Source organism: Zootoca vivipara, chromosome Z1 (assembly GCF_965207765.1).
Source record: "Zootoca vivipara chromosome Z1, rZooViv2.hap1.1, whole genome shotgun sequence".
NCBI classification, from domain to species: Eukaryota; Metazoa; Chordata; class Lepidosauria; order Squamata; family Lacertidae; genus Zootoca; species Zootoca vivipara.
Genome location: NC_142583.1, coordinates 10,306,486 through 10,331,703, shown reverse-complemented (window position 1 = coordinate 10,331,703; position 25,218 = coordinate 10,306,486). Strand labels below are relative to the sequence as shown.

The window sequence follows — 25,218 nt, the reverse complement described above, 5'->3', positions numbered from 1 at the left end:
AATAAATTATTATTATTATTATTATTATTATTATTATTATTATTATTATACATTAAATCATAATGTAACATGGCCACTTTCTCTGCAGATCCTGGGGGGAGAGCACAAATAGTAGAAGGTCCAGTAAATCAAAGTTCTGGATGTTTTAGAACAGGCATCCCCAAACTGCGGCCCTCCAGATGTTTTGGCCTACAACTCCCATGATCCCTAGCTAACAGGACTATTGGTCGGGGAAGATGGGAATTGTAGTCCAAAACACCTGGAGGGCCAAAGTTTGGGGATGCCTGTTTTAGAAAATACTGCTAAAAGTTCTCTGCTTTTGCAGAGGACTGGTTCTGCTTAATGTGCATCCCAAAATGTTCATCCCAAAATAACAGTAAAACACTTTTTGAGGCAAGGAGTTGACTTCTTAGCAACAGGCCAACATTTCATTGTTTTATAGATTTCTTTTCACATTTGAAAGCTTTTTTTTTTTAAAAAAAACCCACCTTGGACTATAAATTAAGATTTAGAAAACACCTAGAAATCGAAAGCACAAACTACATGAAATCGGAAGCACAAACCACAACACCATCACTACGGGGAAAAAATATCAATGTTTAATTTAATTTACCACCCCTTTACAAATACAGATGGGAAACGCCAAGTTTAAAGCCCATTTCTCATGTTGCAGTGCCTGTTTGGAATCACCTGAAGCCAAACTATGAAAGCGGACGAGGAAAAGTGGGAGGCAGAGGCCATGGGGAAACTGGAGGGAAGCGTTAGAACCACAACACTGTCTTAAGTTTAAAGGGGAGATATGTGTTTGCAGGATGAACTGGCTGCGGTTGGGTTTGTTTTCTTCCAGCGCTGCACTTATTCTGGCAACTCAGAAGCAAGAAGCAGCACTGGGAAACACTGGGGAAAGGAAAGGAACAGTCAGGGATGCCTCCATACGCACAAAGGCCTTTTATAGCCTGGTACAGTAAATACTCTTTCTTCTCTCCAACACGTAACAGAAAAACACTGGCCATCAAATAGGTTAGGGAGTTTGTGCATGAGATCTGCATGCATCTCGAGCCCTCCCAGCTCCCCTTTCCTCTTCCTGGAGTGGAGAAGTGGTATAGTGTTGGTTTAGTGTTGCATCCATCCTGGTGTTTATGGTTTGTTTTCTCCTAAACAAACCATAATCGGGGGTGCTAATCCAGCCACTCGGTGGTTTCTTTCCCTGCTCCAGGAAGGGAAGAGCAAAATTAGGCTCGAGATGTAAGCACTCCTGTACAAGCTAATCCCCCTAAGTATGGTTTATGGCCAGCGTTTCGACCACCTGCAGCCAGTGAAATGGGAGTTTTGTCTCACGCATTGAGACTCGATTCCTGTTCTCCTATTTCATCCGCTAATTCAGCACGGACGCTCTCTTCCTGGTTGCTTGTAGACGGCCGAGGCTCCTCCTCGCCCGCGCTTGCCTGCGGGGCCGTTTCTTCCTCTTCTTCCTCCTCCGCCTCTCCGTCATCTTCCACGTCCATTTCAAACACTCGGATGTGCCGGAGGTTTGAACTTAGCTAGGGGAACATTTTAAAGATATGTCTTGTTTTACTGATCCGATAGCTGCCTTTTGGGGCCAAGCCGATCCAAGGCAGCGACAAAAATATGAACGTTCAAAACATAGTACAACATATAGTACAATATTGTTTCGGGGTACTTAGCCAATATCTTTAAAGCTAAATCTAAAGTTGCCTGATTTATTCAGTGGTGGTTATCTAGTCTTTTATATATTGTATGTGTTTGGATTATCAATGTATTTGGATTACTTTGTATGATTTTATGATTTTACTGTTTTCACTTATGCCTATAAAGGCTAGAAAAGAAAAGAAAATGTGTTAAATGTTTTGAATAATTGATATACAAAAGATGGTCTGGACTAATTATTTGTTTGAATTTATTCAGTCAGACATTGTGGCAGTAACGTCACAGGAAATAACATGGAAGGCCAAGTCTACTATGATAAGGACCAGATGGAACCCCTATCTTCAATGGATAACAACTACTGGACCAGAAGACATTCAGTGGAAATTAAAGATTGTGCCCGTGGCTGAGGACAACTGTTTGAACCCTTCCAATGGATTATGGGTGGGGGAGGGGGTGGGAAGGGAAAGGAAAAATGGTACGGGAAATTAAAAATTGGAAGGAGAGAATATAATGTATGTACTATAATTCTCGTACTTCAATAAAAATCTTATTTTTAAAAAAATTGATATACAAAAGATTGGCAGACAGGAAAGTGAAAGTTTCTTTTTATCTTTTTATCTGTTTTTCCTTTTTTCCTTTTCTCTTTCTTATGATTGTTATTTTCTGATATTGTTCTATTAATGTAATTTGCATAAAATATGTTACGTACATATAAGTGGCGGCCTGTGAGGGAGGGAGGGAGGGAGGCAGGAGTGGGTTTTTCTCAGGGTGTGAAACTGAGGAAAACTTTCCAGGTGGGTGCTGGGGAGACTCACTTCTTTGCATGTGGATTGAAGATTAGGCTAGAATTAGAATAGAGGGATATATAGATACAGTGGTACCTCGGTTTTCAAATGCAATCTGTTCCAGAAGACTGTTTGAAAACCGAGGTGCAAATTTCAATGGGGAAAATGGGGGGACGGGACTCAGTGGAAGCTGTTCGACTTCTGAAAAGCATTCAAAAACGGAAGCAATTACTTCCGGGTTTTCGGTGTTCAAAAACCGAAACATTCGGCTTCAGAGACGCTTGAAAACCGAGGTACCACTGTATATAATTATGGTATGTGTTTATATCTATTGTCTATTTCTCCTTTCTTTTCTTGCTTCCTCTTTTCTTCTGTTGTTTCTCTTTCTTCCTTTTCATTTCATTTGTTCTAGATATAATTTTATTGTGTTGTGAAAACTGTAACAATTTCTGATTAAAAAATGTAGTACAATTATCATAAAACTTCAAAATTAAAGAAATGCATCACTATAACCTACATTGAAGGACCCTCGTACCTACGGGACCGCCTCTCCTGGTATGCCCCACGGAGGACCTTAAGGTCCACAAATAATAGCACTTTGGAGATTCCAAGCCATAAAATGGTTAGGTTAGTCTCAACTAGGGCCAGGGCCTTTTCAGTGCTAGCCTTCACTTGGTGGAACGCTCTGTCACATGAGACCAGGGCCTTGCGGGATTTGACATCTTTCCGCAGGGCCTGCAAGAGCGGAGCTGTTCTGCCTGGCCTTTGGGTTGGACTCAGTCTGACCCCTAAGTCCCCCCCCCTTATGGTTTCGTTTTATGGGCTACTTTAACACGAGGCTGCATTTTAAATTTTTAAATTTTAAACTATATCTTAATTCGTATTTTAATTAATTGTTTTTCCTTCTTTTACATTTTATTGTAATTTTATTGGTGTCAGCCGCCCTGAGCCCGGTCTTGACAGGGGAGGGCGGGGTATAAATTATTATTATTTAAAAAAGCATTTGCAGAGCAATAGCCAAGACGTTTTGTTCCCCACACCTTCACTACAGCAGAATACTGTTCCTGTACCAATAGAGAGGATAACTGAACTATTTTTTCTATATAGATTAATGCTCTTGATTGCTGAGGGAGGAGTCCAATATCTTCACTCATGACCCCAGAAAAACAAGGCCTGCAGTCCTATACAAAATGACTTGAGAACGACTCCCAGTGAACACAGTGGTGCTTATTACTGGTTGAACATACGGCGCTCCATCCTGTCACTGTGCCATATGCAAAATCTGTCCATGGGATACTCACCACACAAGAAACTTTTCGGATGCCATTTACAGCAACATACTGGGCTTTCATGTTCTCTAACACCCTCCACTGACCCTCGATGGTGACAGGCTGTGTAGGAATGTCCTCACATTGCATATCCAATCTAGTTAAGACCAGGGAAGAAAGAGGCTAAGACTACAATTCGTTTTTAACTCCAAACGGAAATTTGAAACTTCACTCCAGGCACCCCCAACCTGCAGCCCTCCAGATGTTTTGGCCTACAACTCCCATGATCCCTAGCTAACAGGACCAGTGGTCGGGGATGTTGGGAATTGTAGTCCAAAACATCTGGAGGGCCGAAGGTTGGGGAGGCCTGCTTTAGTGTGTAACCAAGATTTCATCACACACCCCTTGGTCACTGAATTTCCTCCTCTGCCATTTTTGCCCAAACCACCTCTTAAGACCCTGTTTTCACTGCATGCATTTGAAAGAAGCTAAAATTAAAATGTAAGGGGCAACAATATACTAATGGATGAGAAACAGGCCCCTTAACGTAATAGCAGTTATCATTTATACAGTGCTTAGAATTTTCAAAGTGAAACGAACCTCAGTTATCTTTTTACAATGATTGGGTAAGTTGGGCTGGTACATATTTTATGTTCTCACGTATGCTCAGCTCTGCTTATGTTGCCAAATCTCTCAACACTGCTAGCAGGAGTGTGGAAATGTTGCAGAATTATGCATGTACACATCACCAGCTATATTTTCAGCACATTGTTGTTGTTTAGTCGTTTGGTCGTGTCCGACTCTTCGTGACTCCATGGACCAGAGCACGCCAGGCACTCCTGTCTTCCACTGCCTCCCGCAATTTGGTCAAACTCATGTTGGTAGCTTCGACAACACTGTCCAACCACCTCGTCCTCTGTCGTCCCCTTCTCAGCACATGTTCAACACTAAATCTCAGGTTTCGCAAAATAGTCTACCTGAGACAATGGGCACGCATGCAACTAACACATTCCATCAACACAAGAATTTCCGCTTGTGCAACAGAAATCTTCCCCCACAACCCCTTCAAATCTGCTCCAGAGTGCTGGGGGAAGGACGGACCCCAGAATAGATTTAGAGGATAGAAAGTTCTGTTGCACTAATGAAAATCCTTGCACCGATGGAATGAGTTAGTTGGATATTGCCCCAATACAGTGGAACCTTGGTTTATGAACACCTCGGTTTACGAATTTTCAGTTTACAAACACCGCAGACCCATGTGGAACGGATTAATTCACTTTCCATTACTTTCAATGGGAAAGTTCGCTTCAGTTTATGAACGCTTCAGTTTATGAACAGACTTCCGGAACCAATTGTGTTCATAAACCGAGGTACTACTGTAGTGGCAAGTTACCGTACTTTTCTGTGTATAAGACTAGGTTGTTGTTGTTTTCTACTTTAAAATTATGTGAAAAACTGTGGGTCGTCTTATACACGGGGCAATCTCCCCCGTTTTCTTAAATTCGTGTCCCTAAAAATAGGGGGCGTCTTATACATGGGAGAGTCTTATACACGGAAAAATATGGTATGTACAAGGAAGCTGCTTAAAGAACTACCTACAAGGGCATTTAGGAAAATCAGAGCTGTGCTTGACCTAAGAGGAACAACATTTTGCCATTTACTTGGGAATGTACAGTCGTTTCAGTTCAGCCACTTCTAATAGCCTGCATCCTTCTTAACGCTTGGCTACCAAAAAAGAAGAGGCCCAGGAAACAGAGCAAAGGGATTAAGATAAAATCTGGAAGTCCAATCCGTACCTTTGAGCAGAATTCCATCTGAATTCCAATCCCTGGTTTTCCTCGGTATATACGGATGATAACGGCAACTGGGCCAGAATCCTCTCCTTTCCCTCTTGCTCTGAATTCTCCGCGAGGATTACCGTGATCGTTTCATCGTCATAGAAATGGGCATCAAGGCAACTGTAACAACTATAAGGAAGATAAGGTGAAAGCATTCTAGTTGTGGTCAAGGAAGTTATGCGCACCAAGAAAAACATTCAGTGCGGAAATGTATTTTGTTGCAATACTGTAAAGTCTTCCTGCTGTTTTATTGGATATTTCGCTATAGCATCATGATCTCTGGCCATCACAAGGCAGAGACTGCGGTTTGTTTCGCCTCCAACAACCCACTTTCTGTAGCCAAGGGCAGATGCGGGATAGTTCAGGAGGTACAGCAGGAGCCTCTTAATCTCAGGATCACGGGTTCCAGTCCCATATTGGGCAAAAGATTCCTGTGTTGCAGAGATTTGAACTAGATCACCCTTGGGGTTCCTTTCAACTCTACAGTTCCACGATACGATGATTCTTGTGGTTTGCGTGACACAATTTAGGTAACATTAAGCCAAGGTTTGTGGTTTGTTTCCTCCCAGTGCTAGGGAAGATGAGCAAAACATGTGTGGTTCGCCTATGTATGGTAAGCCACTGCTTATGAATTACTATGGCATGTCAATGTGGCCTACATCAGAACAAACGTTTGCAAGCAGCTCAGAACAAAACATTTATTATTCCCTAAAATCTGCCATCCTTCGTTTCTAGAATCAAGGGGCTTTATATGCCTAATCAAGTTACAGTGGTACCTTGGTTCTCAAATGCCTTGATTTTCAAACTCTGAAAACCCGGAAGTAAGTGTTCCGGTTTTCAAACGATTTTTGGAAGCCGAACGTCCAATGCAGTTGTTGGCAATTGTTTCTGGGGGGCCTGCACCAATCAGAAGCTGTGCCTTGATTTTCAAACATTTCGGAAGTCAAAAGGATTAAGTTTAGCGTTTTTGTTTTTCCTATTTATTTTGAGTTTTTGTTTTTGAGGCTTTTTCAGTTAATTTGTGTTTGTGACTGTGCGGAACCCAGTTCAGCTACTGATTGATTGATTGTGTGACTGCGGAAATGGATAAAAGCCCCCTATCCAAACAATGACTATCATCAGTGCTGGGAAGAAAAAATTTAAATTTTCATTTTTATCATTTACAATACTGTGTTATTTATTTTATAGTACAGTACATTGATTATTGCTTTCATTTTATGGATCAATGGTCTCGTTAGATAGTAAAATTCATGTTTAATTGCTGTTTTAGGGGTTGTTTTTAAAAGTCTGGAACGGATTAATTCGTTTTGCATTACCATACTTTTTATGGGAAAGTGCGCCTTGGTTTTGGAACGCTTTGGTTTTGGAACAGACTTCCGGAATGGATTAAGTTTGAGAACCAAGGTACCACTGTATAATTTGGTGAAGTTACTATCTGGCTAGCTTTTGAAAGTTAGGCATTTTTAGATATACCAACCTGGTTCCTGAATTTTCATTAATACTGCTGTTTAGAAAATTTCCAAAATCAACAGCGAGGAGCCCATTATCAGCAGACCTAAGGGTGGGAAAAGTTACCATGTGAACCAAATCTTTGGCATTTTACACAGACATTACATGATACGTGAAAATGCACAGCTAAATCAATCAATGAAACTGTTATCTAGGCCTGTGCTATGCAATGAAAGTGGCTTTGCAGAACTACCTCTAGATGTAAACAAAAAAATAAAATTAAAACAAGTCCAACAGAAAGCTTAAAATACACCTTTTATTCCATCATACCTTGAAATGTCTGTATGCCTCCTCAATATGTATATTTTAGAAATGGAGCTTTCTAACATCGTGAACAAAACGTAATGCAAATTGGATGATTTATCATTCCACCTGCAATGAATTTGAATACCCGTAAGTAAAAAATAAACCGTAACACCTGGTGAATAGAATGTAGAAAAATAGTTACATGCTCACAAAAAGGGCAACTTGAAGAGCTGAGATGCTGGGTCCTCACTAAAGTGGAAAAGAAAGAAATAAGAACATGAGAAGAATATTTATTATTTAATATGTATACCACCCTTTATCCGAGGGCGGTGCACAACATTAAAAACATATTTTACATAGCATGATATGCAAATCCTATATGCGAAGAGCAGATTCATTCTCAGAGTACGTCCTCATGTGACCAGCATGGGCAAGAGAGAGTTATTAGGTTAACACAAGAGAGAGTTATTAGGTTAACACAACATTAGGTTTGTAATACCAAAAAAACAATAAAAACCCCACTTCTTCAGAAAAATATTGAATAGGGTGACTACCAACCCCACAAACAGTCCCATGAAGACTGAGCATGCTCAGTGGGTACAGAATGGTGACTTACTGATGGGAGGAAACAGAGAATGGAACAGAGAATCTTGGAAGGCGACGTGGCTGGTAAACTCAGAAGCAATACTCCAGCACTTCCAACATTTTGTTCTAAGTCAAACTTGGAAAAATCTATTCCTTATTGCAAAAGCCCTACCTTTTGGATGCTTTGTATAAAGGCATACAAAACGCCTCGTGCACGGATTTTCCAACCACATCCTAGAGAGAAGGACAAAAAGCATTAAAGCAGTAGGGAGAAATTAGTTGCAGCAACACACCCACCGACATGGAGAGAGCAAATTTGGCCCAGGCCTGTGAATGCGACAGCAGATAGGACCCCTGTACATTTTAAGTCCTGTGGGATTATTATTCTAGCATTCAAAACTATCAGAGCTACACAACGGAAGCTGACTGCCCACAGGCACACAATCTAGGTAACAACAACAAGAAGAAAGGGAGGTTTCAAGTTTATGCAATGCTGTGAATTCTAGTGGTTTTGCTATCTGAATCTCGTCCTTCTTTCACGTGCATAAGAAGAATGGAATCATTTGCCCAGATCCAGCCCACAAGCATATTTAAATGGCTGTAGAGTATTAATCAGCCTTATAAAATAAAAATACAAAATGACATATAACAATTAATAACAATTTAAAACCACCCAACCCCAAATAACCAACACCCACCCAAGTTAAAACCCCATCTCCATTAAACCATAATTTGTGGAGGACTTAACATTATTACTCTATAATTCTGGGTCATGAAGAAGAGACTTCAGACTCTCTCACTCAAAATACAGAATGTTATTATTAATAATAATTTCATTTCTATACTGCTTTTTATTTTTAGGGGGAGGGAATCTATTAATGCAACAAATCTGGGGGGTTTGAACCCCAGCAAGTCTATTTAGCAGGAAACAGGGTGTAGGCAATCAACCGCCTGCAACTCTGGCGTTTTGGCCAACGGCTGGATTCCGCAGAGGGCAACTTCATTCTTGCAACCTGCTTTTAAAAACAGATGAGAACAACGGCGTTGCTTGCCAAAACTCAAACCTGACCAACAACCAAATACTCACAGCCGGCTTTCGTAGGCACTGGTCGATAATTCCCTCCATCTGCCTTTTGACAAAATGCAAGGACTTCTGAGGGTAGTATGGAAACAGCAACGGGCTTTCTGGAAATAAAGAGGCAAATGAATTACGTTTGGATGAAGTTAGATGGACCTGTGAACAGAAACGCTGTTCCCCCAATTCACTCCCATTTAGGCAAACATACAGCCTGTGGATCAAAGCCTCTTTCAGTTTGGTTTTTAGGCTATGAGCTCAGAGAAGAACATGCCTAGACAGTACCACTGTTTGGTAATGGCATTTATTCCTGATCCCATTTGCCCTTCAACTCCCAGAGGGCCAGTTTGACAGCGGCTCACATCAAGCGAGAGAGAAATCTAGGACACCGGTCATAATTACTACGAGTGGGAAGCAGTGTGTTCTGCCCACCTCCAGACAAAATGGAAACTCAAAAGATACAATTCAGACTTCAATTCAGGTCTTGTCTCGTGTGAAAAATACGCTTTTAAAAAACTTTTTTTTAAAAAAAAAATCACTCCCTCAGTTTAATTAAGTCCACCATTACTACCTGCATATTGTAGGGCCTTCTCGGTAGTGGCACCAGCCCTGTGGAACGCCCTCCCATCAGATGTAAGAAAATAAACAACTATGTGACTTTTAGAAGGCATCTGAAGGCAACCCTGTTTAGGGAAGTTTTCAATGTTTGATGTTTTATCGTGTTTTTAATATTCTGTTGGGAGCCGCCCAGAGTGGCTGGGGAAGTGGGGTAATAATAATAATTATTATTATTATATTATGTTTGTGCAGCTTTGACAAGGGTGGTTTGTCTGGTGACTTTCGGAACCTTTAATATTCGGAGGCAGGACTGAGGGTTCTACAACAATCTTGCAATGTAGTGTAACTTAATTATTCTGACCATATGGACACTGGGGGATGGGAAACAATTATTAACAACTGATTGGTGGGGTAGGAGACTTGGGAATGGGGGGGAGACTGGCAACCAGTGCGCCCCTTTGGTTTCGATAGTACAAGGGTAGATAAGTCTTAAAAGCTAGGACACAAATTTCCATGGCCATCTAGCAACTATGGTGGCTCATTTAAGAGAAGCAATGTTAATTCTGGAAGTGTATACTGGATTCTGACCGAAATAAGCCTCCTAGAGCAAAATATATATAGGAGGCTTAGATTAAGTGGCATACAGAGAGCGGAAATAAATTAATTATAAACGCTACGAAACCCTCTAAGATACATGCATAAATTGAAGTTCTTTCCTTCACTACCCAAGCAATAAGGAATCTTGGTTTTCGAGCAGTTTAGTTCTGGAACCGGAAGGGACTGTCCCGGTTTGCAAACTGTTTTTGGAAGCCAAATGTCTGATGGGGCTTCCGCAGCTTCCGATTGGCTGCAGGAGCTTCCTGCAGCCAATCAAAAGCTGCGCTTTGGTTTCCGGACAGTTGAGTGGACTTCCGGAGCGGATTGCGTTCGAATTCCAAGGTACGACTGCACTGTGAAAACAGGCTGTCAAAAACTGGGTTCCGAAAGGAAAATATTTTGGTACAGCATACTTCCTAAGGTTGTGTCTGTACTGGACACATCCAAGTGGTGGAAATGAAATTCGCATTCAAATGTCACAATTTCATCCAAAGAAATCAGTTATTTATGAAAAAGCAACCTGAGATTATATTACCAAGACTGAATGAAATGTTTGAATGGAAGGACTGGGTGATTTCGTTTGGCAGTTCCACCTCAACTGCCTTCCTCTTTTGAACAAACAGACTCACTCACAATATAGATTCATAGCTGCCAAGAACAATATAGATTCAAGCTGCCAAGTCTCCCGTTTCCCCCGGGAAACCCCCGTTTTTACTTACCTTTTCCCGGTTGTCCCCCGTATCACTTCGTCTCCCATTTTTCTCTGTTATTTTCTCCTGCCGGCGGCCATTTTTTTTCTTTCTGATTTGCCCTTTTATGGGCACAAAAAATGGCCACCGCCAGCTTCAAAAGTCGCATCTACGCATGACCAGAAGTGCGTAGATGCGACTTCCGGTGTCGGCAGCGGCCATTTTGGTGCCCATAGATGGGCACCCCGACACCGGAAGTTGCGTTGATGCACTTCCGGTCATGCGTAGAAGCTACTTTTGAAGCCGGCGGTGGCCATTTTTGGTGCCCATAGAAGGGCAAAGAGACACCGGAAGTTACATTGACGCAACTTCCGGTGTCACACGGCTGCCGGTCCCGGATTCTGCAGTCCGGAATTTGGAAGGTAAGTATAGATTGCTAAATCTATACTGTGTTATATTAAACAACTGTGTTTGAATGCTTGCAGCCTCATCTGGTAATAAGAGAATGAAGTACCTTTAAGATGGTTGCTATTTTGGAGGAAGTTAAACCACTGGTTTCCTTCTGTGTTAGGTGGGGACACGAGGTCATCGTCCTCATCTTTCAAATACTGGAGAGCAAGGGGACAAGACAAACAAGTTTATATCTCAACAATGTTGGGAAAATATGACCAGAAGTTCCGATTTCAAATAGATAACCTACTAAAGAAAGTTTTTTTGACCTTTTTCTTAGAGCTTTACCATGTGTTTTATTTTCCGGTAATCAGTTTACTGAAAATAACCTGTTATCTAGGGAGAGTGGAATAGTTTTATCAGACACGGTTATAAACCTTTGCTCTATGAAACTATCATCTACAACTAGACTCTAGTGATTGGGAGGAGTTAATTAAATGAGCAATTTGTTCACTCTCCTTCTTGAAGAATCCAGAGTAAATGGAAGTGCTTATGTATAATTTTGTATTCATGAACTTTGACATAGGATGTGCTTTTTAAAAAAAATATGGGGGACGGGATGGGACGGACTACTGTTCTCTCAAAACAACTTTTAAATTTACCAGGGTATTTACAGAAAAATTCTGCAAGTGTCTACTCATAAGTAAGCCTCATTGAGTTCCGTGACACATACTTTTGAGTAGACATTTATAGAACGTCACTGTAAATCTTGGGGGGAGGGGGATTAACTCCCCCTCCCTCCTGCTTGCCAGTGGGAAAACTTGCCAGCGAAGCACGTTCATTCACATAAATCCACCTGATTTGATTAAACGGATTCCAGAATGCTGAATGTGGCTTTACAGGACGATAGGCTAGCCCTGCCGTTAGTGCCGACCTGCAAAAGATCCTTCCTTCAGCATTTGTCCATCTCCCTGTCTTAACAAACAGGGCCGTCTCAAGCCGTTTGGGCGCCCTGGAGCCGTGGCACGGAGATCGTTCCGGCGCCCCCTCCCTGGTGGGCCGGTGCGGCGCGCAGCACGGCTTTGCCGCACAGCGCCCTCCTACCAGCCCCTCGCCCCCCAGACTACCCCTAGAGCCGGGCCTGTTAACAAAGAGACTCGATTCATTACCTGACCAACTCTTTCTACATTAAAGTATTTCCCTTTACGATTGTAGAGCTCAGGTGCCTAAAAAAACAAACAAACATGGAATGGAATGTATATTTTATTTTATTTTATTTTAAGTGGAAACATGAAGAATTATTAAGATAGCCAACTCCCAGGGTCCCACAGTAAATTATATCACGGCCTCATTGGGATATGTATCAGAAAGAGGCAAGTTAGCTTCCAATACCCCCAGGCCTTGAACTCTGCAGTTGGTGGTGAAATAGGGCAGAGCCTTCTCCACAGTGGCACCCAAATTATTGAACTCCCTCTTGCTGGAGGTATGATTGGCCCCCTCAGTACTGTTTTTAGGTACCCTTTTAAAAATACAGGAGATTATTCTAGTTAAGAGAACAGAAACACACAAACACACACGTGTATATATTTGAGAAATAATACATATAGCAACTTTATACTATATAGATTACATGGATAAATGTTGCCCTGGGATGTTATCATTCCAAAATAAAAGAAAGACCATTGCTCTATCTGTTCATGACTTTCTCTGCTATAGTACATCAATTTGGTCATTATTCCAGGCACCCCCATTTCCCCAATCCATTCTGAAACTAAAAGGGTTGCATTTGTGTTCAAGCTTTTGCAAGACGTACTCTGACAACAGAAAGTAAATGTAATGTTACTTCCAAGACCTCTTCCCGTACTGGGTTCTTACAATAACTGAATAATGGCACATTGGGTTATCCAATTATTTCTGTGCTGAAATTACAAATTATCCTAAAAAGGGGAGGGGGGTTGTATTCTGTCTTCAACATTTACTCGGTACTGCTAATTATATTTGACTTAATCTATGAGGTGTTAAGAACTATTTGTATAATAACCTTTTATAGATTTTTTTTCCAGTACCGTGGATATGAATCTTGCAGTATCTTAAGTCTTTTTGATTCTTTTTAAAAGCACATTTATTTCCCCAAGCTGTGGGGAAAGCTGAGCCACTATAGTTTTACCTGTTTTGAGTCTGAAATGTTCTCTATCATTAATTTGTATTACTATCAAGTTTTATTTTTTAAAAAAAGATGTTTTATAGTTATTTTTATATAGTGTTATAGACCACCCTGAGATCTTTGGAGGAAGGGTGGTTTATAAATAAATCACAATAACCCAAATGCGTGTTTCTTTCTCCTTTCAAATGTATGAGCAGAAATCTGTTTTCTAAATTCAAATCTCCTTTGCTGACCTGAACAGATGCATCTGTTTGCTTTCACTTGAAAGAACAAACCTAGAGGATTTGATGGGAAAAGATCGGGAATAGAATGGATTACGAGGAGGATTTGGACATTAGAACTAGGATGGCAGGGTGAAACGTTATTAAGAATCCCCAGACTCCGAAGCATGGGAAGTAAAAAAATTGTACGATTTGGCATAATATTCGGTTTAATTGATTGTATTTGTATAATTTGAAATAATTGATGTGATATAATTGGTTTGTAATTGGAAATTTTTAAAAAAAGTGTTTATAAAAAAATAATGAAAGAACAAACCCTCCAAGCCAGCTAGATCATGTGCAAATGTAATAAATTACTCACGGTAGCCAGTCAGATTTTTAAAAAAACCACCTTACCTCATTGAAATGTTCAGTAAGAAAATCGGCAACAAAAGTGATATCTTTCTGAGTCATCTTTGAGAAACAAGAGAGAAAACTCTGAATTCACATTTTAAAAATCAGCTGCCAAAATTCTGCAAGCAGGAGCATCCAAATTAAAACCTCTCTCTTTAAAAGAACATGAAAATTACTGAATACAAAACAATAATACAGAAGCAGATCAAACAAGAAAGCACAACCCTAATTAACATCAAAATGTCGATAATACCCTGAGCAACCATGTCAATTTTATTCTTTGTCGATGGTTAATTTAGTTAAGGGGGCTAGAGATCATTGGATTGCCTTTTTTTTGTTGTTGTTGTACATTTCTAATTTGATAGGGTGTTATGGTATTGCCTTTAAATACATGTAGGAAATGGAACATACATGACAGAGCACAGAAATATTACCTTGTTCAGCTCTGGAGGGACATGATCTTCTGACATCCTCAGCATGGCTAGAAAATTAAAAAAAAAAATATTACCAGGACAGCACAATAAATTCCATTCCACTGCCCTCACTTCCAAAACAGAGAAGATTTCACCAAAATACAGCAATGATCAAACATAATAATTATGCCCGCTTGAAAATTCCACAACGGCAGCAGCAACAACATGCCATGGTTCTATTTTTATGCATCTATTTGTGTAAAATACGAAGGACTACCTGCTCAGGGACCTTTAAAGCCCTTAGCGGCCTTGGTCCAGTATACCTGAAGGAGCATCTCCACCACCATCATTCTGCCCGGACACTGAGGTCCAGTGCCGAGGGCCTTCTGGCAGTTCCCTCGCTGCGAAAAGCCAAGTTACAGGGAACCAGGCAGAGGGCCTTCTCGGTTGTGGCACCCGCCCTGTAAAACGCCCTCCCATCAGATGTCAAAGAGAAAAACAACTACCAGACTTTTAGGAGACATCTGAAGGCAGCCCTGTTTGGGGAAGCTTTTAATGTTTAATAGATTATTGGATTTTAATATTCTGTTGGAAGCCGCCCAGAGTGGCTGAGGAAACCCAGCCAGATGGGCAGGGTATAAATAATAAATATATTATGATTATTAAAATTAATATTTAAAACTCAAAAGGCCTATCAACGTTGCCAGCTCTGGGAGGAGGAAATGGACAGTAACTTGCTCTCCCCTAAACCCCCTCACTCCAAGTGGAAAACTTAAGATTGTTCTGCCCCCCCTCCTTTTCTCTGTTCCACTTGTCCTTCTTCTTGAAAATCCAGCCCTTCTGGGTGCAGGAAAGAAACACTGGGAGACCATGGCTTCCACTCAACAGCCCTGTCTTCAGAAAGGAAATGAATGGTATTTCCTATTTCATGATGTCCCTGTTGGTGGGAACTAGGTGACTCCACATGGATAAGTCTCTACATTTTTCTCCTCAAAAATGAAAGGCAGCTACCCAACCCATTTACCTTTTAAATAGGTTGGGTGGCTTCCTTTCATTTCTGAGGAGAAAAAAAATTAAAGACTTGTCCAGTAAAGGAACCCTGGACGGTTAAGTCCAGTCAAAAACAACTATGCGGTTGTGGCGCTCATCTCGCTTTCAGGCCGAGGGAGCCGGCGTTTGTCCACAGACAGCTTTCCGGGACTAGACTGGTGACTGGGAGCGGCCGCCGAGACCACATAACACTGGTCTTGAAAGATCTACATTGGCACAGTTCAAAGTGTTGGTGCTGACCTTTAAAGCCCTAAATGGCCTCGGTCCAGTATACCTGAAGGAGCATCTCCACCCCCATCGTTCTGCCCGGACACTGAGGTCCAGCACCGAGGGCCTTCTGGCGGTTCCCTCATTGCGAGAAGCCAAGTTGCAGGGAACCAGGCAGAGGGTCTTCTCGGTGGTGGCGCCCGCCCTGTGGAACGCCCTCCCATCAGATGTCAAAAAGGAAAACAGCTACCAGATTTTTAGAAGACATCTGAAGGCAGCCCTGTTTAGGGAGGCTTTTAATGTTTAATAGATTATTTTATTTCATTTTTCTGTTGGAAGCCGCCCAGAGTGGCTGGGGAAACCCAGCCAGATGGGCGGGGTACAAATAATAAATTATTATTGTATTATTATTATAAACCATTTCTGGTGCACCATGATGGAAGTCAGAGCGCACGGAAACGGCGTTTACTTTCCCACCGCAGCAGTCCCTATTTATCTGCTTGCACTGGTGTGCTTTCAATCTGCTAGGTTGGCAGGAGTTGGGACAGAGCAACGGGAGCCCATCGCGGGGATTCGACCCGCCGACTTTCCGATCGGCAAACCCAAGAGGCTCAGTGGTTTAGACCACAGCACCACCCATGTCCCCTTACTCAACCTATTACCGCAGAACTAACCATGCTCCCCGGTGGCTAATAAGCTAATAAGATTTAGCCCTGCCCCTTCATTTGCCTAGGTTTCCATTTTTCAGTTACGCTTCACGAAATCAAAGCCTGGTTTATATCATTAGCACTATTTTTTCCTCACCTACATATAGCCACCGGAAAAAGGCTTTGAAGTTCTTCATACTGCTGTCTATAACCCTGTAGAGAGAAAGAATAGAAAGGGCATTAAAACCTTTTCAAAATGCTGCCCTAACTGTTTCTAAAGCCCACCTCCCTCGTTGCAATTCCCTTCCATGCGAGCAGTTCCACACCTGAAAGGTACGTCATCACTGCAATATCATTAATATAATGCAACCTTAAAATTTGTTCATCAAATGTTACTAGCTTGCAACCTTTTTGCTAGTCTGTTCCACTTCTATAGAGAGAGGAGGGGTCTTTCCCTCTTCTAGCAGACTTCTTGCTGAAATCTTCATTTTTACGCAACAGTTATCAGGTCCAGGATTTTGCATCTGTCCAGAGAGAAGGGATAGAGTATTCCATCCTTCCTCTGCCAACCTGGAATCCCATGTACCTGTGCAATTCCTAACCTCTTCTGGCTAGCAGACTTGCGCTTAACTTAAAGTCTGGTACAGTGCTTCTGAAAATTCATAATGCTGCTTTTGCACTGTATCAGTAATATTTACAGCAAAATATTGGTCAGGATCATCAGAGAAAGGTGATGACTAAGTTGTATTTTGGACAGCAACAAACTGTTGTTCCCAACATTTAAACAGGAAACCGAAGTCTAAAAATGCTTTGCACCCGACAATCTAGATGAATACGTACTGAAGCAACTCATTTGCTTTAAGGATGAAGGAGCCCACCGCAGTAATAGCTTCTGTAAAGAGAGAACAGTTATTTAACATCAGCTGAGTTGACTATCAACATGCTAGCCAGAAAGCTAATGACATATACCTTCTATTCCTGTGGCGTCCAATCCAAGAGGCTCATACTTTTGTTTCCACAATGCCATTCCTTTCAGTTCACTGAGGTGGTAAAGCAAAGCCTCAGAGCCACTATCAGAGCAAGACAGCAGAAACATTTCAATGAAGTAGCTGTCATCACACTCAACATTGCATTATTATTCGAAAATAATAATCTGGAATATTTGACAGACTGATGGAAACCAAGCAAAATACAGAGGGTTTATAGTTTACTAGTGTAATTCAGCCCGTTCAATAACGGACGCTAGAACATCCCAGGGTTCGGAGAAGCGCTTGCGCAGCACTTCTCCGAACCCTGGGACCTGTCCTTGCTGTCGGCGGCAGGGGGACAGGAACGAAGGAGAAAGCAGCCCTTTCTCCTCCTTCCTTCCTCTCCCTCCGCCGCCAACAGCCCTTTCTGTCGGCAGTGAGGGGAGAGGAACGAACGGAGAGAAAGCAGCCCTTTCTCTCCGTTCCTCTCCCCCCCACCGCCGACAGAAAGCACAGATCCCGGGGTTGCCGGCTCTGTCGGGTGGGGGGAGGGAGAAGCAATCCGATCCTCTGCTTCTCCCTCCCCCCGCCTGACAGAGCCAAATGCCGGCTCTGTTGGGCGGGGGGAGGGAGAAGCCAAAGACCGATCGGATCTTCTGCTTCTCCCCCCCCCACCCGACAGAGCCAGCAACCCTGCAGCGGGGGCTTTTTGCCGTTTGCCTTCCCCCCAGGGGGAGGCAAACAGTGAAAAACCCCGCCACGCCATACTTCGGCTCCGGGACTGGCTTGGCGGTGGCAGGAAGGGGAGGAATTCCTCCCCTTTTTCCCGCCACCGCCAAGCCAGTCCCCCAGCCGAATTGCCCGCTGCCGCTTCGACTTCCTCGGCTACGGCAAGCAGGCAGACAGCAGGCAGTGCATGGCAAGGCGGCGGGGGGGAGCGCTTCTCTCCCCCGCCGCCTCGCAGCGCACCTCCAGCATGAGATGGGGCTTCGGAGCGGCGGTTGTCTCTGCCTCCAATCCCTGTGTCCCTGGGGCACATGCGCAGTAACCCAGGGACACACGGAATCTGGACGCAGAGACACAGGGACTTTATTATATAGGATATATGATGTTTGGTCCACGCTTCCTCCTGACATGAGAAAACTTGCTATACTTATTTGTATAGCATTATTATTGTTTATAACACCCAATAAAATAAATAAATAAATAAGAAAGAAAGAAAGATGTTTGGTTTCATACTGCTTTTAATTTTAATGTTGCTTTATTATGCTGTTAGCTGCCTTGACAGTTAGTTCCACAGAGTTACGCTTTGCTGGGGTAAAAGTAAAAAATAAAATAAGTAAGCTTAAGTTCTGCGTAACTAGGTTGTTACTCGTACAGTGTGATATATGAGTGTTAATAACACTTCCTGTAGACTCAGTGAAATCAATAAATCCACTGATTTCAAGGGGTCTACTCTGAAAATGGCTAATGTTGGTAATCACTCACACTCAGCCCAACCTAGGATTCCTTGCACAAGTGAGAAGTCTTTTAGTGATTTTCCTTCTGTGGAACGGGAAGGTGGCGGTGGTATTTCAACTGACTTAAGCATCAAATGTATTCGAGTTTTCCCTGTTACATAAGTTCCTATTTTTATTTGTATCCCTCTCAACACAGCAGGGGATGTTACCTTTGCAAGTGACTGATGACAAGCTTCTGAATACTGGAATAAGAGGATTCCATGGACTGGCCAAGTTTTTTTAAGCCCTGTTGGAAGAGACTTTGTTTTTAGCAGTGTAGGTCAATCAAAAGCCATAAAGGTATTTTAACATATGCACTAGTATACAGTACCTTTACTGTGAGCTGATTCATAAGCAGCGCCTGAAGTTCAAGGCTGTATAGGGGGGGAAAACAACAACACCACACACAAATTTCACTTTGCTTGTGAGCGCAACACAGTACACAGCTCTGATGAAAAACAACTTCCTGTGCGGTACCTTGCTTTGCCCCACAAGAGCAACTGCATAAATTCGTCTTGAACGGACGTCGTTGTGTTCTTTTCCTGCAGGTTGAAGGTGGCAGTACAAACACATTTAATTATCAGTCTTTGGCCTAGGGAAGGGGTTACCATACCTAAACAATGAGGAGTTTACCAGCTCATGGATGAAAATTATGGTTAGAAAAGCCACTCTGATCTCAATCTCATGTTATCTGTGGCCCATAAGCAGTAGGAATTCACTATGGGTTCCATTTTCAGACACCTGCATATCTTAGAAATTTGCCTGTACCAACATATCGGCGTCTTTTCACCAAAGCCAGATTAAATGTATTCCCATCAGAAGTGCTGGATGGCAGACTGAGAGGCATCCCTAAAAAATAGGATCTGTGTGTGCTCTCAGGATGTCAACTATGTGAGGCGTATTTTATTGCATTGTGGACAATATGATCAAGCTTGGGAACTACTAGCTTGGGAACTACTGATTAAACCACTACTGGCAAATTGGCCGGGCCAATCTGAAGCCTAAAAGGTAAAGGTACCCCTGACCGTTAGGTCCAGTCGTGGACGACTCTGGGGTTGCAGTGCTCATCTCGCTCTATAATAATAATAATAATAATTTTATTTATACCCCGCCCTTCCCAGTCAAGACCGGGCTCAGGGCGGCTAACAACAAGAATATCAAAGCAAGCATAAAAGAAATAATTCAATTAAAATGCAGATTAAATACAATGTTAAAATTCAATTTTAAAATTAGGAATCTACAAGTGCCGACGGAGCCGGCGTTTGTCCACAGACAGCTTCCAGGTCATGTGGCCAGTATGACTAAGCCGCTTCTGGCGAACCAGAGCAGCACACGGAAACGCCATTTACCTTCCCACCGGAGCGGTACCCATTTATCTACTTGCACTTTGACGTGCTTTTGAACTGCTAGGTTGGCAGGAGCTGGGACTGGACAATGGGGGCTCATCCCATCGCGGGGATTTGAACCGCCGACCTTCTGATCAGCAAGCCCTAGGCTCTGTGGTTTAGACCACAGCGCCACCTGTGTCCCTCAATCTGAAGCCTACTATACCAAATATCTTCCGGGCGACAAGTCCAATAATATCACAGTGGCCGTGGCAAAGTTTCTCCCAGTAGTTATATGAATCAAAGATCAACATACCCATGACTAAACAAATAACCCTTCAGTCTTCCTTCCCTGGGAGTTTGTCTGTACAAATCTGTATTTTATTCTGAATCCATTTTATGGGTCGTTGGACCGCAATGAAGATGATAATGATTATTATTTAATTATCCATATGTAACAATAATTTATTGTTTATACCCTGTCCATCTGGCCGGGTCTCCCCAGCCACTCTGGGCGGCTCCCAAGAGAATATTAAAAACACGATAAAACATCAAACATAAAAAACTTCTTCATCCTCTAGTCTAGACCAGGGGTGGCCAACTCCCAAGAGACAGCGATCTACTCACAGAGTTAAAAACTGGCAGTGATCTACCCCATTTTGGGGGGTTCAGGTCAAAGTTGTTGAGATTTTTTTTTTTAGGGAGGAGGAAAGCCCCCCCCCCTTTTTAAGGGAAGCCAAAGTTGTTGAGCTTCTTTGGGGGGAACCGGTCATCTACCAGTGATCTACCACAGACATCCGGTGATCTACCAGTAGATCACGATCTACCTGTTGGACATGCCTGCTGTAGACCAGGTGTGGGGACAGGGTATCACTTTTATAAGTGGACCCCCTAGTCTTGAACAGAGCATCTGCAACTGGGACAATAACCTGTTCCTATTCTTCACATGGGAAAAAAATATTACGAGAAGCAGTATTAAAATAACGATCACCTGAATTGGAAGAGTTTTCACAATACCTGCACAAATTTGGTTAGCCGTGAATCCATCTGCATCAGTATTTCTTCCCAAGCTTCACACATGCATGTCAGTGACAGCTTTATATACTGTTTACAAACAGAGAAAGGACAAAATGCCTATCTTTTTCTATAGTACTGGAAAGAAATGCAATTTTGCAGAAAGAAATCTGCCACAGTAATTAAATTCAATCAACCTTAATGCATGGTTTTAATTAAAATATTTTAAAATTGCATAGTACCATCACTATGAAAACCAGATAAATGCATTTTAAAACTTTGCATACCCCAAAAAAACCCTTATTTCCTCCGATCCTAGATTAAGTTAAAATGGAATTAAAACACACTGACAGCTGGATCCTCACTACATTTACTTGGAAGTAGTTCAATGAAACTTATCCTTAGGACAACAGTCTAATTTTCTCAAAGATGGATCAATTTAATCTAGACAAGCTGAACCAAGTGGATTTAATCCAGTGGGACTGCAAAATGGGCCAGAGCCTTTTAATACAGTACCTGCAAGAGTGTTGAAATGTGTGTGAATTTTCTAGCCATTCGAGTCACTTCTGGTAAATAGCTTGAGAGCAAACTGGTGTCCAACTACAGCAGGAAGAGAATAAAATTATAACCCGAGGAAATTACACCACCTGGGTTTCTTTCAGCAGCCCCACATATAATAGGGGCAGGAATTAAATTAGTCCCATTTTTCAGCAAAAGGTGAAAATGTGCAAGGTTCTCTCTAAGAAAATATTAGAAGGCACAGCCTTTTATTTTTGATGGGGAAGGAATGCCGCTGAAACTTATAAAATGCCATCTCAGCAAGCCAAATTTTAAGACAGTTGCTCAGAAACATTCCGAATACATCCACTGTAGAACGGAACTGACAAGGATGATTTACCCCCCCCCCCAAAAAAAACAACCCAGAGCAAAACATTGCTGCTAAGTACTCCTGCAGTTTTACTCACTTGGAAGTATGTTATCTCTGGCTCACTTTCTGGAGAAACTTCTACTTTTGTGATAACCGACAGTGATTTCAAGTCACTCGATAAGCACAAAGTGAGACAGGAACCAGTCACCTGTAAGAAAACAATGCACAATTTATACACCTAATTTTCTTAATATTGAGGAATAGTTCACGTTTCATACGATTAAAACGGTAATGTTCTTTTCCTCCCCAGTTTCAAAAGCACGTCTCTGAGTGGACAGGATTGCAGCTCTTATGTGCATTTGCTAAAATCTGTTTAAAATATTGTTAGACCTCACTGAGAGCAAAAAAAGGTGTACTTTTTAATTAAAGAAGCTGGTGTTAATTGTACAGTGCAGTACGTTTTGATTAGGGTTTTCTTTTTCCATGTGTGCATGTAGGGATGTGGAAGCCTAGGAGGAAAAAATAACTTTGGGGAGGGAATTTCATATCTTTAGAGCAACTGAGTATCATACCTGCCAAGTTCCTCTCTGAAAAATAAGGGACCAGACCGGAAGTAGCATACCGGAAGTAGCGCGGTGGCCATTTTGGAACTGGGCGGAGCATGCTCAGAAGTGACTTTTGATGCAGCTCTGCCCAGTTCCAAAATGGCTGCCGCACCAGAAGTCGCGCTGCAGCCATTTTGGAATTGGGCAGAGCAGCATCAAAAGTCGCTTCTGAGCATGCCCCGCCCAGTTCCAAAATGGCCGCCGCGCCAGAATAAACCGGGGAAAAACAAAAAAACCAGTTTTTTCAGCTGGAAAAACGGGGGTTTCCCAAGTAAAACGGGAGACTTGGCAGCTATGCTGAGTATGTGCGGTGGAGAGGAATCTTTAAATGTTGCATAATAGCACTACAAATATAGCCTTTTTTCAGTATAAGGATGCAGTGAAAAGAAAAGAAGTTACATTCTTGTCAGTCTTGGGAAGGGGGGTTGTGGCTCAGCGGCAGATTATCTACTTTACCTGCAGAAGCTCCCCAGTTCAATTTTTCAAGAGCCAACTCTCTCCTTCCATCTTTAGAAGATTGACTTTTAACATTCAGGAGTGGGGTTTATCTGAGAAGATCTATTGGAAAGCTGTGGAACCACGCTCTGCAGAAGTGTGGTGGCAATTGCAAGACCTACTCACCCCCGTTACTGTAGCTATCTTGTACATCCCATAAGCGTAGATCTCAATAAACCCAGCATTGCCCCCAAGAACCAGAGCATTCAGCCTAAAGTTTAAGAGAGATGATCAGGACACGGAAATTAGGAAGCACCCTTATACATTAGCGATTCCACCTGCCTGTTTATCTATTTAAAATATTTATACAGTCATACCTCGGTTTAAGTACGCTTCGGTTTGAGTACTTTCAGTTTAAGTACTCCGCGGACCTGTCTGGAACGGATTAATCCACTTTCCATTACTTTCAATGGGAAAGTTCGCTTCAGGTTAAGTACACTTCAGGTTAAGTACGGACTTCCAGAACCAATTACACTCATACTTCGGGTTAAGTACGCTTCAGGTTAAGTACTCCGCGGACCCATCTGGAACGGATTAATCCACTTTCCATTACTTTCAATGGGAAAGTTCGCTTTAGGTTAAGTACGCTTCAGGTTAAGTACAGACTTCCAGAACCAATTGTGTACCTAAACCGAGGTACCACTGTACAACAGCCTTCATAAAAATATTATTATTATTATTATTATTATTATTATTATTAAGCATTACCTGACATTTTCCAAAGGTAAAATTACAATTCTTTGGTTTTCCGAAAGCAGTAGACCTACGAAGCTAAATGTTGTCCACTTTCAAAAATTATAGCAGATTTGAATTCCTTACACTCAAAACATATTTTTAAGACTGAAGAAATTTGCAAAAATTAAGTTTCACCCACTAAAACGACATGTCCTATTAGTGTGCCTTTTACCCCAAGCTCAGGTTGAGACAGAGAGAAGCTGTAAGGCAACTTATTGTTTAATAAACAAAAGCTGCTTGCTTGTGTTCCTTTGGAGTTGAGAGGCTGGGGTTGATTTGTAAAAATGCTATGAGAGACATTGCACATGTTTCTGTAAACCAATAAAATCTTAAATAAATAAACAAAAGCTGCCCTTGATGGATCCCCCCCTTTTAAAGCCTCTTTTAAAGCCATTTAAGTCAGTGCACATCACCACAACTTGCAGGATTTGCAAGATGGAAAGTGAGCAAAAATTCAAATCCGAAGGCCCCTTCTAATATTTTCATATTTTCATTCCCAACTTCAGGAACTCATCAGAGCCAAAACAGCTAAATGCTGCCCTCTGCTGATCAACCGGGTAAAGTAGTCTTCTGCATTCTCCCTTACCATTTGCTGTGTTGGCTGCGGTTAATGGGAATTAACACAAGCTGGAGAGCACCAGGGTGAGAAATTTCTTCTAAAGTCTCCTTTCTTGTTGTTGTTATTATAGGGACAGAACTACCTGAATTGCATAGAAATTTATTCATGTATGTGACGACAGCAGCAAGCATGCTACTCGCCCCCAAATGGAAAGAAGCAGAAGTCCCAGCAAAGGAAGAATGGATACAGAAACTTATGGAAATGGGTTTCTTGAATATTTACAGATAAACTGCAAACAGATAAAAACACTGGCAGGATTACTGTAATAACCTGGAGGTTCCGTCACTGCGGGAAGTGAGGTTACAGGGAACCAGGCAGAGGGCCTTCTCGGTGGGGGCGCCTGCCCTGTGGAACGCCCCTCCATCAGATATCAAGGAAGTAAAAGCTATCTGACTTTTAGAAGACATCTGAAGGCAGCCCTGTTTAGGAAAGTTTGTAATGTTTGATGTTTCGTCGTGTTTTTAATATTCTTTTGGGAGAGTGGCTGGGGAAACCCAGCCAGGTGTGTGGGGTATAAATAATAAATTATTATTATTATTACCTGCAGTTTCATGAGAGTTTCATAGGAGTTTATATTTAAAGTAGATAATTAAATAAATTTGGATATGCAGAAGTTATTAAAAGAATTAATTTAAGGAACTGCAAGAAGAGGGGGAAGGAAGTCAAACTTTGAAATGTTAAAATGATTGTAAAATTAATCAAATGTATAAATGTGAAAAGTATTAAAAAAAACTTTTTTAAAAAAGGAAATCAGAACGTCTTTCATTCTCAGTATCAACAACATAAT

At 41.9% G+C, this 25,218-nt stretch overlaps 1 protein-coding gene across 4 annotated transcripts in view; it reads right to left on the bottom strand.

Moving 5' to 3' along the window:
• Window positions 1-581: 581 nt before the first annotated feature.
• ANAPC4 (anaphase promoting complex subunit 4) overlaps window positions 582-25,218 on the bottom strand; it is a 31,080-nt gene continuing 6,443 nt past the window's right edge. For 3 of the 4 annotated variants that reach the window (XM_060278939.2, XM_088658536.1, XM_088658528.1), the window contains 22 exons: window positions 23,204-23,288; window positions 22,075-22,185; window positions 21,626-21,709; window positions 21,113-21,199; window positions 19,248-19,312; window positions 19,102-19,144; window positions 18,941-19,017; window positions 17,273-17,373; window positions 17,144-17,195; window positions 16,461-16,516; window positions 14,421-14,467; window positions 13,990-14,046; window positions 12,378-12,434; window positions 11,333-11,426; window positions 8,987-9,084; window positions 8,072-8,133; window positions 7,525-7,563; window positions 7,339-7,440; window positions 7,037-7,114; window positions 5,518-5,688; window positions 3,755-3,878; window positions 582-1,541 (listed from right to left, as the gene is read on the bottom strand). In XM_060278939.2, coding sequence (XP_060134922.1) covers window positions 1,335-1,541; window positions 3,755-3,878; window positions 5,518-5,688; window positions 7,037-7,114; window positions 7,339-7,440; window positions 7,525-7,563; window positions 8,072-8,133; window positions 8,987-9,084; window positions 11,333-11,426; window positions 12,378-12,434; window positions 13,990-14,046; window positions 14,421-14,467; window positions 16,461-16,516; window positions 17,144-17,195; window positions 17,273-17,373; window positions 18,941-19,017; window positions 19,102-19,144; window positions 19,248-19,312; window positions 21,113-21,199; window positions 21,626-21,709; window positions 22,075-22,185; window positions 23,204-23,288 — 1,897 coding nt within the window. In that variant the 3' untranslated portion in view covers window positions 582-1,334. The remainder of the gene's footprint in view (window positions 1,542-3,754; window positions 3,879-5,517; window positions 5,689-7,036; window positions 7,115-7,338; window positions 7,441-7,524; window positions 7,564-8,071; window positions 8,134-8,986; window positions 9,085-11,332; window positions 11,427-12,377; window positions 12,435-13,989; window positions 14,047-14,420; window positions 14,468-16,460; window positions 16,517-17,143; window positions 17,196-17,272; window positions 17,374-18,940; window positions 19,018-19,101; window positions 19,145-19,247; window positions 19,313-21,112; window positions 21,200-21,625; window positions 21,710-22,074; window positions 22,186-23,203; window positions 23,289-25,218) is intronic. The other variant, XM_060278941.2, reaches the window with a different exon arrangement.